Source organism: Falco punctatus (assembly GCF_963210335.1).
Source record: "Falco punctatus genome assembly, chromosome: 3".
Taxonomy (NCBI): Eukaryota; Metazoa; Chordata; class Aves; order Falconiformes; family Falconidae; genus Falco; species Falco punctatus.
Window position 1 is genome coordinate 55,120,469 of NC_137582.1, and position 13,344 is coordinate 55,133,812.

General features: G+C 41.6%; 1 protein-coding gene across 3 annotated transcripts in view; it reads left to right on the forward strand.

The window, feature by feature from the left end:
* The first annotated feature begins 628 nt into the window (after positions 1-628).
* SS18 (SS18 subunit of BAF chromatin remodeling complex) overlaps positions 629-13,344 on the forward strand; it is a 42,627-nt gene continuing 29,911 nt past the window's right edge. Inside the window, exons 1-3 of one of the 3 annotated variants that reach the window (XM_080382027.1) lie at positions 629-833; positions 3,898-3,974; positions 5,300-5,384. In XM_080382027.1, coding sequence (XP_080238153.1) covers positions 765-833; positions 3,898-3,974; positions 5,300-5,384 — 231 coding nt within the window. In that variant the 5' untranslated portion in view covers positions 629-764. The remainder of the gene's footprint in view (positions 834-3,897; positions 3,975-5,299; positions 5,385-13,344) is intronic. The other 2 variants (XM_080382029.1, XM_080382028.1) reach the window with 2 other exon arrangements.

Consider the following 13,344-nt stretch of genomic DNA (forward strand, 5'->3'; position numbering starts at 1 on the left):
GCTCCCCTTCAGCTTTTTTTCCTCACGGCGTCTTTCCGCCCACCTGCCGGCGCTGGCAGCGCGGCACCGCAGACGGCGAAAGCATCATGACGGTTTGCAGCGGGCCCGCCACCGCCAGCTCCCCTCACGGGCAAGCCCCGTGTTGCCACGCCGAACCCCCGCGGCCCCGCCGGAGGAGCGCAAGCCGCCGCCGGGCCCTCCCGGCGCTTCGCGGAGGTACCTCCCCCCGCCCCGCGCACCCGCCGGAGCGCGCTGCCCGGCTGCAACCAACTGCGGCAGCGAGCAGAGGGGGGAGGAGAGCGCGCCGCGCGGCACAGCCAGAGCGCGTCCCCCGTAACGTGCGCACCACAGCGCTCCCATCCCCCCGCCGGCCGTACCACTTCGCTGCCCGTCCGGCTCTGAGGCGCGTTGGGCAGGAACGTACCAACGCCGCGAAGGGAAAGGGGTCGCCGAGAAGGACGCGTGATAAGGGAAGGTCGTGTTCAAACGGCGCAGCGCCGACTCTCGGTCCCGTTGTTTTGGCGGAGCGGTGCGAAGCGGCCGCGGCCTCATCGGGGCTCCCCCGCGCCGCGGGAAAGGGGGAGGAGCCGCCGGTTCTCCTTAACCCTTCCCCGGCGGGACGGGGATGGGCCGTCCCGCAGGGCACCCGTCCCCGCCCCCCGCGCGCAACGTTCTTCCCGGATCGCTGCTGCCTCCCGCCGCTGCTGGTTCCGCGGGGCGCGTGAGCGGGCGGCGGGGGCGGACCCTCCTGGTAGCGGCCCGACATGTCGGTGGCGTTCGCGGCCCCGAGGCAGCGGGGGAAAGGCGAGATCACGCCGGCCGCCATCCAGAAGGTGAGGGGGAGAGGAGAGGGAGGAGGGTCCGGGCCCGGCCCCGGGGGCTGCAGCTGTTTCCTGCCGTCGGGCCGCGCGGGGAAGGGGTGGCGGCGCCCCGGAGGGCCCAGGCCCTGGCGGCGGGGGGCGGCCGGGCCGCGCTCGTCGCGCTCGGGACACGGCCTGGCGAGGGCGGCCGGCAGGGCGCTGCCTCTCTGCACTTCGGCACTTGTTCGGGGGTCCCGGGGCCGGGCAGCGCCGTTCGCGTCGGGCCGCGGGGGTGGGGGCGGCCAGTGTCCCAGGGCTCCCCTCGCCCCGGCTGTACTGAGCGCTCCCGGGGCCGCGGCCGTGAATTAACCCGTAAGGACTCGGCCTGGCCCTGCGGGGAGACGGAGGAGACGAGTAACTCCGTGCTGTGAGGGGTGCCTGAAAGTCGGGCTTGAGTCGGGTTCTCGCTAAACCCTGTATGTGGGGCCCTGCCTCCGCAGGGTAAGCGGCGACTACAGCTCCCAGACTCGGTCGGCCAAGTAGTAAGGCTCCCCCCCTAAACCTGAAATGTTTTTAAAGTAGAACGTTATGGTCGGAGCCAATGACAGCTGCTCCGGACGGCTCCATTTAAGCTGTTGTGGGAGGGAGCAAGTTGACTCGCTGAAGCAATCCCAAGAAAAGCGTATGTAGGATTTCTGATCATCAACGGCAGAAGCAAAGGTGCATGTTCAGGTTCACTGGTAACTTGGTGGTGTTTAAAAACTTAAGATTTGCACAGTTATCAGGGTAAATAGCCATGAATCAAAACAGATTTCAGGCTCCGTGTCTAGAAGCCTTTTGGGTAGATACAGCTAACCTGATTTAGTAGAGAATGCATCTCAACAAGGTAGGTGTTGCAGAGCCCCAAAGTTGTAATGGAGACCTATGGGGTACTGCAGCAGAAGTCAGTGCTTGAGAAGTGTAGGTGGAAAAATACATACCCACTGGGTGGAAAGCTGCCTAAAGTTAGTCAGTGGAGACTTCAGGTTACTGGGGTACATATGGAGAATGCAGACAATTAAACTTTTCTAGTGCTATATATAGACAAGCCGTTAATTTGGTGGGGGTGTGCTGGCAAAATCCTAGTATAGCTAAAGCTGAAGAATCCTTTGTAACGTATGTAAGCTGTCAGAAGCCCTGGAGGTGTCTTCATCCACCTGGAAACCAAATTCTCTTTTGATGGTAGGTGTTTATAACTTGTTCAAAGAACTGTTTCAGTTTTCTATCAGTAGCTGCTCAATCAAATTTATATAAACCATCACCTGCAGCCCTGTCTAGGGGACAGTGGTATTCCTTCTTCTTTGCTTTTCTCTTGCCCATAGTGTTCCTTTCCTCCCACCCCCCAGAGGTCCAGCTTGCGTGGTTACAGTGAAGAATGTAACCATGTAATTACCAGTTTCAAGGTCCACCTGTCTGCTAAGCCTGAAGTGTCTGCTGCCTTCCTTTGGAAGGTGGGAGACATTCTGAGGAGAACCTTGATTCGAGGCTTCCTATGCAAGTGCTGTATTAGACGTTGGTATCAAAGGTATTAGTTCATTTTTTTCTTATGTGTTTCTGGTGAAAATGGCCACTGTGATTTTTATACAACTTCATGTCAGTACGTGTGAAATGTGTTTGTCTAGCAGTGTGTTTGTGATCCTTTTCAGAGCATGCACCTACAGTTCTGCCTAGTTTCTGTGGCTAAGACAGTAACTCATAATACTGCAGTTCTGCCTCTGTTTAGTGCTTAGTGACAGTGTTTCCAGATCCAGTAGTTTCAGCCAAAATAATTGTTCGGGGATTGTTCTAGTCAGGTCTGGTGAATTACTGGTTTGACTTCAGGAGGACTTGGCTGCTTGGCCATGGATAGGAGTCATGAGTGGACTGTGTGCTGTTCCTGATTCTATACCCTTTTCACAGTAGAGATGGATTAGTCAGACCAAAATAAAATAAAAAAAATAGTCACTACTTTCCCCCCCCACTCCTCTTTAGAATTTGTTTAGTTTGGATTCCTAGGGAAATGAAGGTGATGCAATGACACTGTTGGTGCTTTCCTTGTAGAAGCATGATGAACATTGTTGCTAGTCTCAGCCATATGTGGAAGAAGGAAAGAGCCTGATTCAGAGGTGGTTAAGATCCTATTAGTTTTGTGAAATTCAGCAGCTGGGTAAAGGGATCTAAACTAGTTTTCCACTGAGAGGAAGAAAAGAGGTGTAAATCAATGCAGAATTTTCCATTTGGCAGTAAATTTTCCATTTAGTTCAGTTGACTAGGGTAACTTTGCTGGTAGCTCAGGTTAGCTGTGGTTCTGCTGCCTCCTGTGTGATCGGAGTGTGGGAAGAGTGGTTAAAAAAACACAAGTGTGGGGGATATGCAGCTCAAGGAAAACAGGCTTTATTTTTTTTCCTGTTTATGGAGTTTGGAATACCTTGAATTTGTGAGCATTTTGTAGAAAGCCATGAAATGTGCTTTTCCCTGTGATTTTAAGACTGCTTCCTCTTTTGTCGGAATATTAATTGACACATCTATTTTGCCCGTTATACAGAATATTTATAAAATGCAGTTTAATTAGAGGTTCTTGATGTAAATATGGCGTAGCTTTCCAGTGCATTTCCTTAAAACAAACCTGTCTGGTAAGCTTAGCTTCTATCAATAACAATCTCAATGCCTTTTACTATTAAATTTATGAATAGTTGCAGGCTTTAGAAGGGGAAGGGAAACTTGGGTCATAGATTTTTAAGTAAAATTTTTGGTAGAGATCAAATGAAGAAATGCAAAACTTTGAAAACTTCCTAAGACCTTGGCGCAGAACAAGCATAGGTATTTGGGAGGCTTCATGAATGTGGCTTTAATAGTGATATGAAACCCTTAAACAGAAAGCTGTAAAACTAGTTGGAGGGGGGAAACGGGAGCAGAAGAATGTTCCGTGAATAAAGTTAAAGTAGAACCTTCTGGAATACTGCCACTCTTTTGTTGTTGTTTTTTAAAAACTCTGAGAAGAGGAGCAAGACTCAAACTTACCTTCAGTTTCTTTCCACAGAGAACATGAAACTTACTCCAAACTTCTTTATCGTTTCAGATGCTGGATGAAAATAACCATCTTATTCAGTGTATAATGGACTATCAGAACAAAGGAAAGACTTCTGAATGCTCTCAGTAAGACATTAATCCAAATCTACTGTGGACTGGGTGAATTTCCATCTAGAGCACCTGGTTTAGCTTACCTTGTAGGAGAACTGTGCTGTGAAGAACAGAAAAGTGTTGCTACAGATACTGCACTTACAGTTTATGTTTTTTTTTCTTTGCCATATGACTATCACTTCTGTCACTGAAATGGTACAACTTGCCTACTGTAAGGTGATACCATGATGATGACGCTTGTAAAAATAGAGACTGTATAACCAACATTTTTTCCTCTGCATCATGATTATACCTTGGGAAAGAGGTAGTTTTCTTCTCACACCTTTCAAAATCATGTAGGAGTGGACCTTTCTTCTTTCTGACAGCATGTTTGAAAACTATCTGCTTGCCACTTGCCCAGGAACAAACAGGCTTGTTCTAAAAGTTTGGCTTGCCAGAATATCCCATGTGGACTTCCTGTCTGGTGGGGTCTCTGAAGAGTGATCAGAGTGATCCAAGAACTGTGGAAGGAGTGAAGTATTAAGGAGTATTATCTTCTCGTTACTCTTTTCTGGCATGTGATGATCATGGTACCCTTGTAACCAGACAAATAAGGAGTCACGTGGCAGATGGGACATCACAGTATGGCTCAAGTCCCTTACTAAGAGAGCTGGTAGTATGGGAGGAGGAGGAGGGTCAAAAATAGCAGGTATTCTTGCTTTAGGGGTATGCATTTATGGTAGCATAGTTACTGTATTAAGCTCTTTACAAGCCTGTAGTTATGTATTCATAATCTGTTCCTGCTTTCAAGGTTATCTTTGTGACTGTGGGCTAGGTGTTGAGACTCTGGAATGTGGTTCTGTAGCAGACAAAGCATTCCATAGCAAACTTCCAAAGCTCAGGGTCTTGGTTAAATGTTTACACTGTTTTGGGTCACAATTCACATGTATTTATGGTATTTTGTATTTGGGGACATAATAGAAGGAGCTCTCTTTCCCTAGTGTTTGTGATGGAAATTACACCAGCCAGCCACACATGCTCTGTATGTCTTTTGGTGACTTAATTTGGGGCAGGAAGTGAAATAGGGGAGAACAGTGTTGCGCAGCTTTAGATTTGTCATAGCAAGACAGAAGTTGTACAGAAGATAAAGGCACAGATTTGATGGACACATGGGGAAAGATTGGGTAATAGATAAGTGTGAGGGGGGAAAAGGCTTAGGATTCCTAATAATGGCACTCTTCTAAGCCTCTTGAATCTTGTTTTACATAAGTAACTTTCTTTACATGTGTAGAATTAAACTAAATTGTGATGTTACTGTATTTGTGACTGAAGATCTGTTTCGCTTTTCTTTATCTTGATAGATACCAGCAGATGCTGCATACGAACTTGGTTTACCTAGCCACAATAGCTGACTCCAACCAGAACATGCAGTCCCTACTACCAGCAGTAAGTAGCAAATAGTGGAAAAATAGGGAATAGATGTCATTTGGGTTTCTGTAGGGGGGGAAAAACCCCCAGAACCAAACAAGTGTTTGAGGTAACAACCAAACATTTAGACTCTGATGTACTGTACGGTGAATACATGATGCAGTGTCTGTTCATGCTGTATTTGGAGTAATCTCACTGCTTAGGTTTTGCTCAAAATCTGACTTGTCTAACTAAAAACTGTTATTCTGAATTAAATGTGCACTGTACAGATCATCTGGCCTGCCTCATAGATAATCTTAGATTTTTTGTTCTCAACTGAGATCTCTAGTGGTGTGGCTGTTAGCTGCTACAGCAGTACTCTGTTTTTCCTCTTGTTAGTGAAAGGTGGGAGTGTGGGAGATTTAAAACTTGTTAATTTTTTTTTTCTGGAATATCATCCATTCTTTTGCTTCTGGAATGAAGTTGGATAAATCTTTGCCTGCTTTTCTGTGCTTTATCTGAGTCTCATTCTCTTCCTCTCGTCTGTATTGGAAAGCACCCTTTTTTAAGGTGTATAATAATAATAGGCAAGAAATAAGGTTGCACAGGCTTAACTTGAAATACTGCATTTCTTGGGTAATAATAGCTATCTTTTAAAAAAAAATCTGGGAGTTTTCTGAACCTGTATTCCTGAACTCTGTATTTTAGAAGATGCCTCAAATTTTCCCCCCTTTTCTGTTGTTTATGGAGCAGTAAGGAAAGATAAAACAAATGTTAAAAATAGCCTGCTGTTTGCTTTTTCTGTTAATCAGAAATCTTGGGGAGTTCATTGTGAGTAACACTAGGAAGTTCTTTGTTTTTTGGTAATAAGATTTTCTTGAATTGATAGTCTTGATTAATTTCTGTAATATGAAGCTAAGAAGAATGTCCATAAAACAGCCATTCCTAGATACTAGTTTTCACCAACTGAAATTGAATTACTTTTTCTTTGGTCTCTGGAGAAGAGTTCTCCAATCATTACTACTAGCAAAGCATCCTTTCAAGTTGGTATCTAGAGGACTATAGAAGCAGTGCTTCATTATGTCCAACCTGTTGTGCCTGTAGAGCTTCTCTTTTTATAAATCCATTCTTGTAGCTGAGGGGGAGGGAGAGGAACCTTTAAGAGAACTGTGTGTATTACTCAACTAATACGTTTTTGGAGGCTTAATTCATATCCTGGTTCTGATGACAACTGGAGATGAATTTGGCCTTATCCTAGACCCTGGTGAAAAGCCCTGTTCTTAAAGTTGAACGTGGTGACATTCTCTTGTTAAAAGGGAGATAGGGTTGGGAAAGACTTTCAGATGGGGACTGGAGTGCGTTTCTGATCTTGAATGTAAGCAATATTCCACAGTAGCGAGAACATGGCATACTGTGGTTTTGTTTGTGGGTGAGGAGAGAGTCCCCTTTGGGCAACTGAGGTGGGGAATAAAAAGGTAACCTTGTTTTTTCTTAAAAAATAATATAAAAGATGAAATTTAGGTGTTCAGTCTTACCTAAGTGTAGGTATCAAAGCTGACCTACCAAGTAAAATCTTTGAAGATTTGCCTGAAATTTTTTCAACACAATCAGATAAAATTACTTTTTATTGTGGTTTTTAGAAAAAGATTCTTCAAATTCTGTTTTCCTAACAAATTCTAGCCAGAATAATTTGGAAACATGACCTACTGCTTTTTTCAGTGCAAGATAAACTACTTCAGACTTCCTTTACTGGCTTTCTGTTTAAGAACTGAGGAGGCTCAAGTTGACTTGGAAGTATTATGTTTCTGTTCACCACGCTTTGGTGTCAGCTGTTTTAACAGTCCTGGTAAATTCAAGGGTTGTGGGTGGCAACAGTTAAATATGGAGCAAGATACTGTGTATGCAAACATCTATTAATTGTAATAGTAAATTACACCAATTATGATACTACCATTGCAGTAGTTTCCCACATAACTTAGGAGGGCTTGAATCTGGATAGCTTCTTTTTTGTTTAAATTTTACCTTGTTTTTATTTTAACTGGGTAATTATACTCTTGAGAAATGTCACAAATTAAAGCACTTTATAACAAGTAATAGTTATGTGATAAAATGAGGCTGAAAAAAGAATACTGCTGTTAAGATAGCATTCACACTGAAAAAAAGAGCTAAATGATCAGGTTCATTGTAGTTCTTGGCATAAGCTAAAATTACTTGAACCTCATAATAACTTTGATGTATCCTCTCACAATACTCCTGAGATTTAGTGCTTCGTGTTGGGGAAAAATGCTTGTAGTCACCTTTTGTGCCTCTGTCCACATCTCATACAATGCGCTGTTCTAATCAAATGACTGCACATCCTTTCTGAAAGTATGGTATTGCCTGCAGAGAACAAGATAAATCTCATACTAAAAAAAAGTATAGTGAACCAACAGCGTAGAAGCATTTCTCTGCACTATAAAGGGGACCTGAAAGTAAGGAAAAGATGAAGCAAACATTGCAAGGTGTGGGCAAAGAGAACTAATGAGACTTGGAAACTCCAGTGTCATAACAAAGGTCCTGTTACTGAGGAGTGTGTAGAGTATTAAAGTATGATTTCTGGAGTAAGACACCTTCCTTCACAGAAGACAAAAGAAGTGCAAGGTTGATGTCCTTGAGTCAACCAGTCTTTTCTCAGTCACGTGAACAGCAGCATTATTAAGGGCAGGGCTATTTTGAAGTGTCTTTCCAGCTGGATGAGAGTGGCGGCTAAGTCCACGTGTGAAGTCGATGTGGCTTTTTGCTGCCTTTTTCCAGATTATGAGAGGTACTCTTTCTTGAACAGCAATTGAAAGTCTGTTTGTCTGTTTACTACCACCATATGGGATAAGCTAGCTTCCCAAAAAGGGCTTGTACAGTGAGGAACACAACACTGTTGCATTCTTTTGATTTTCATTGGTGCTGCTTTTGAGAGAGGCAAGAGCAAAGTATTAGTTGCCTTGAACTTGAGGTAAGATGCAAGTAAAGTTTGTTACTGGGACTTCCAAGAGAGCCTCCAAAAAACTAGTAGTGAAGTATTGTGTGCTTGTGTTTCTAACACGGTAAATCTCACAGAACAGAACAGCTATCTTTTCCTCCCAGACTTTCGTTTATTTGTTTTTTTTCTGAGAGATAGTGTTTTAGTGGCATTAAAAATTCATTGCAAACTACTGAATATAACTCACCCCCCCCTTTTCTACTGGGACATTTTCCTTCCCCTGTATGTCTTAATTTTGCTAGGTATTTATCAGAAAACAACCCATAACTATCACTGTTGGGAGAAGTAGAGGGCAACTTTTTTGTCCTGCACTGCAGTGTTACCATTTTGGCACTAGTTTTGTAACAGGCAAATACTAAGGTCTGGAACATTTGTTTTCTTTTTCTTAAACACAGAAAAAGTGATGTGTTTTTCCCAGATTTTTTATTACATAATGCAACTTGCCTTCTGCCAGCATGCAGAGCACTTGTTTTCAGTGTGCATTTCAAAAAGGTGACGAAAATTAATGCTAGTGATTATTACTCACTTCTATAATGTACCAGTTTGCTTTTATATTGAAAGTGCCAGTTTCTTCCGGTAGCAAGCTAAACTCCGTATGTTTCTTGGAAGTGACTTCCAAGAAAACTTACTGTATCTGAATTGTAGAAAAATGCACACATTGCATTAAATTTTCTTAAGTTTGTAATATTGAAAAGGTTATTAAGTTTATTAATTAAAAGTGATTTTTTTCCTTGCGTGAGATACTTCTCTCAAAACTATTGCTTTTTTGTAGGACTTGTGAAATCCCTTAATATATGCTGTTCCCAAACTTGTCACACAGACTAGCACAGAGTTCGTGCCATTGTAATTACAAACCACGTCTACGTAAAGTGGCGATTGCCTTTTTATGAACACCCAACATCAACAAACACTGAAATGCTGGTTACTTCCAAAGAAACTGCTTCAAGAGCCAGAACCATTAAACATTATTACTAGCACCCAACTAAAACTTTTCTTATCCTTACTGGGAGAAAGGTTTTTTTTTGTTTTGTTTTGGGGTGTTTTTTTTAAGTTGTGGAGTTGGGGTGGCTAAATAGGAGTCTTCAATGCAAGAATGGTTTTAATCGGTGGAAAGTCTCATAGGGTCTTAGATCCACTGCAGTATTTTTCAAAGGGATAATGTTCAATCTATGGTTTTAATGTACTTGGAATGTGATTAGTTTGTAGAAACAATTCAGAGTCTTATGAACTGAACAGTGTACTCTGATTTTAGTAGCCTTAATTTTGAACATAAGTTGCCTGAAATATGTATGTTAATTGAATTATCTTGATGTTGGTTTTCTTGAAAAAGAACCAAAATGGAATCCAGATAAGAAAAATATGGCTCAGCTTTAATAGCTTAAAGTAAAATTTGCAAATAAAATTCCTTTTACTGAAGATAAGAGGAATCCTAAGTTAATAAAATTCTTACCCAGTTATGTACCAAATGCCTGGCAAAGTCTGATATCTGTGGTAGTATAGGAGAAAGTCTGTTCATGTTATCTGCTTTGCTGCTGATCACAGCTGGCATCGGTCTTTAAACCTCTGGCTTAATTCTGTGTATATTGAATGTTAGTGTGTTGATTAAATTAGTTTTAAAGCAGATATTATTCTGCATTAGCCTTTCAGAACACAGGTCCATGCCAAATTCAAGTTCAGCTATTTGTAAACTGAACTAATAAAAACCAGCAAAACAATGGTTGAGTGTTTCCTGTCAAGAGGCAAGTGAGCTATTAGTCACAAGTGGAGCTTGGATTTTGAAGAATAATTGCTCTGATTAAATGTTTGTTGAACAGTTTTCAAATATCACGATTTCTAAAAAGTTTTACAAAGAGAAACATTAGGTAGCAGATGTTTTGAGAAAGGGAGGAAAGATGTTGCATTTATACCTACTATATGCAAGTACACTCCAAGGAACTTGCCTGCTGCTCTTTAAATGAGAGGCAAGTAGAGCCACAGTGGTTGAGATGGGTAAAAGAAATTAAGCTTCACATCCCTGTACCGTTACTAGAAACTATCAAGTTAGTGCAAATCCATAACTGAAAAAAGGTAATCTATTTGTGCTTATATCCTCCCTGAACTACATAATTTCTGATATTATTCCTTCCTCCAACCCTTTGTACTCTACCTTTTGTATTTGTTGTGTTGATTCTGCATAGTGAAAAGTATTTCCTGTGTTTTGTGAGCAAGAAACCCATGGGGTAAGCCTCCTTTGGTAATAGTCTCTAGCCCCTAGTTAGTTAGGCTTTGTCATTAAAGAGCAGGGAGTGTGGGACATCTAGGTTCATGTTGTAGTACCACATTACTCTTAAGAATTCAGTGTTACCACTGTTAGCGATCTCAGAGACTCAGCACTTTGAACAAAATGGGAAAGAAGACTTCTCCTGAAGTTGTACAGTATTATGGATCTGTTTGAGATGAGATTTAATTCTTTATTGCTGTTCAGTAGCCTAGTTCTTAGGTATGACTGCAATAACCAGTCATAAAAGCAATGCATTATGATCTAGCTGTGTAAGTGCTTACAGAGAGGTCTAGTGTGCCTGTATCACTTAATTGTCTTTTGCTCCAAGGCCAGCATGTGATCATCTGTATCTGTTTTCTTTCTTTGAGGCTTTTCGCAATACTTGACTTCTGATCTCTCAGTGAATAATCTGTCTACATGTACATTGTACGTAAAAATGTGGTTATGGGATATTAACCAGAAGAGAGCTAGTTTTATGAATAGCTACTCAGATTTTTATGGGGTTTTTTTTGGGTGGAGCATGAAAAAGCATATTCATTGCCTATATCAGGAAGCTGAAAAACTACTCATTATGGGGAGGAAATACTGTAAAATTGTCAGTAGTACAAGCTTTTTAGAAGACTTAAAGGCAAAGCAACCAGATTTGCAATGATTTAAGTTTTGTGGGTTGCTTCTCCCCTAGCCTATTTGTTGAATCTTTGTAACAACAGCAGTCCTTGCATCAATACGTTTCTTTTGGGGCTAACAGTGTCATCCCGCTTTAGCAAAAGAAAATTGATTGTGTGCTGCATTTTTAAAAGAACTTTCAGGTTGTGTAGCATCAATTTATCCATGTATGCTATGGTTTTATAATAAAAATTGCTTTTCCAGGTTGTTTGTTTTGCTCCAGAGAGGCTTTTAAATGTTGGAAAGAAGTTTGGCAGTTGTTTGACAAGATTTCCCTTTGATAGTAATGATTATGTTGACATAACCAGAGCTGTACTCTCATCAGCTGCAGTTCTGTTGTGTGATGTTTTAAAGTTACTGTATGATGAAACAGTTGGGAGAATCAGTCTAGATTAATTAGGTGGAATGGGGAATATTTTCATTCTGGATTAGTTCAGATTAACTGCAGGGCTATGTAAATGGCTGTGTTAGCACAACTGAAAGGGGGTACTGTTGGGAAGTGGAGAGCTGCTGGAGGCACCTTTACTCAGCCAGAAATTCCACAAAAAAAAAAACCAATCCAAAAACCAAACTCAACACCCCCAATCCCACTCGAACCAAAACAACACCCCACCTCCTCACCCTGAATATGGGAATTTAAGTTGTTAGCATGTTAGGAGTGAATTTATGGACCAGTAGTGTACTCCACTTTAAATAAGAGGATCACTTTAACTTCTGTAAGCTACTTTGCATGTATTGCTAATCAGGTGTGTCCACATGGGGAGCTAGTGCACTGTACACAAAAAAAACCCTACTTATTGCCTACTAATTTCTGTGGCTGATTTAGAAATTAGTCAAAATAGCAGCCAGTTTGAATTAGGACTATGCTCTAAAGTATAATTCTTTCATACTTGAAGATGTGATTTGCTTCTCTGTAATACAGTATCTGCACAATAAATACCTATTTCGACCCTAGGCAGTTCGCCGAGAGCTGTACCAGGCAGTCTGGTAATGTAGATGCCGAGTCCTTCAGCCTGTATGTTTTTGCTGTTTCCCCAGTGAAATGCTCTCAGGGTTCTGTGGGATTCTTTTGCTTTAATTGAGTTTAGATAAGGCTGCCTAGCTGGATTAGAGATAAAATTTTTCTCTTGGGTTACTAAGTGCACGCAAAACCTGTAAATACTGGACCAGACATTAAACCATCTTAAAAGCCAAAGAGGCAGGAGGTAAACAGCTGTGAACAGAAAGCTCGTGCTTTTGAGGACAGACACAAACTGCGTTTTATGAGGGAGTTATGGACTACCTTTGAAGTTGTCTAGTTTCTATAGCTTGGTGTTCCCCAAGGTAATATCTGCAGTTAATGTATTCCTAGTCATTCAAAATAAAATCATCTGAATTTGCACCAGATTATTTAACTTTTGATTTAAATGATTTCTAGGTGCATTGAGAGTTCTGTGTAACTATTTTTTAAATATTAGAAGAGCTATTGCTATGTGGACGTTAAGTATTTTAGGGTGAAATTTTCTGGTTGTTAAAATGATGCTAAAGGGTATTTTTACAGTGAAGTATTTTTATACAGCGATATATGCAGTTTGAAACAACTAAATATTCTGATTTCCTCTTTCAAAAAAGTGTTCAAGTATTATGCACTATTTTAACATTTTGTTCAAATGTGAAGTCAGAGTTTCTCAGACTTCTGAAGATACTGATGTAAGTTGAGATTTAGAAACTGGTTGCCGTTCTAAATTTAGAATTCCTTACTGCTAGTGTAACAACTGGTACTCCAACAGTGAGAGAACAATGAGATTTGTAATTAACTTCACTATTTAGACATGCTTGTAAATGCTTTTCACATAAAAATCTTCTCTACTCCCAAATATTACTCTTGCTGAGACTTTATGTAGGTTCTTTATTTTTTTCATTTAAGATACTCTCAGTGCTAGAATACCCTGCACCTTGTAGAAGAAAAGTTGTAACCCAATTAAATAAACCTCTCTTCTTTCAAATCTCAAAAACGTGTTCCCTTATGATCTTATTTCCTAGTCTGACACCTCAGTAAGTACTCTGCAGGTGCCATCACC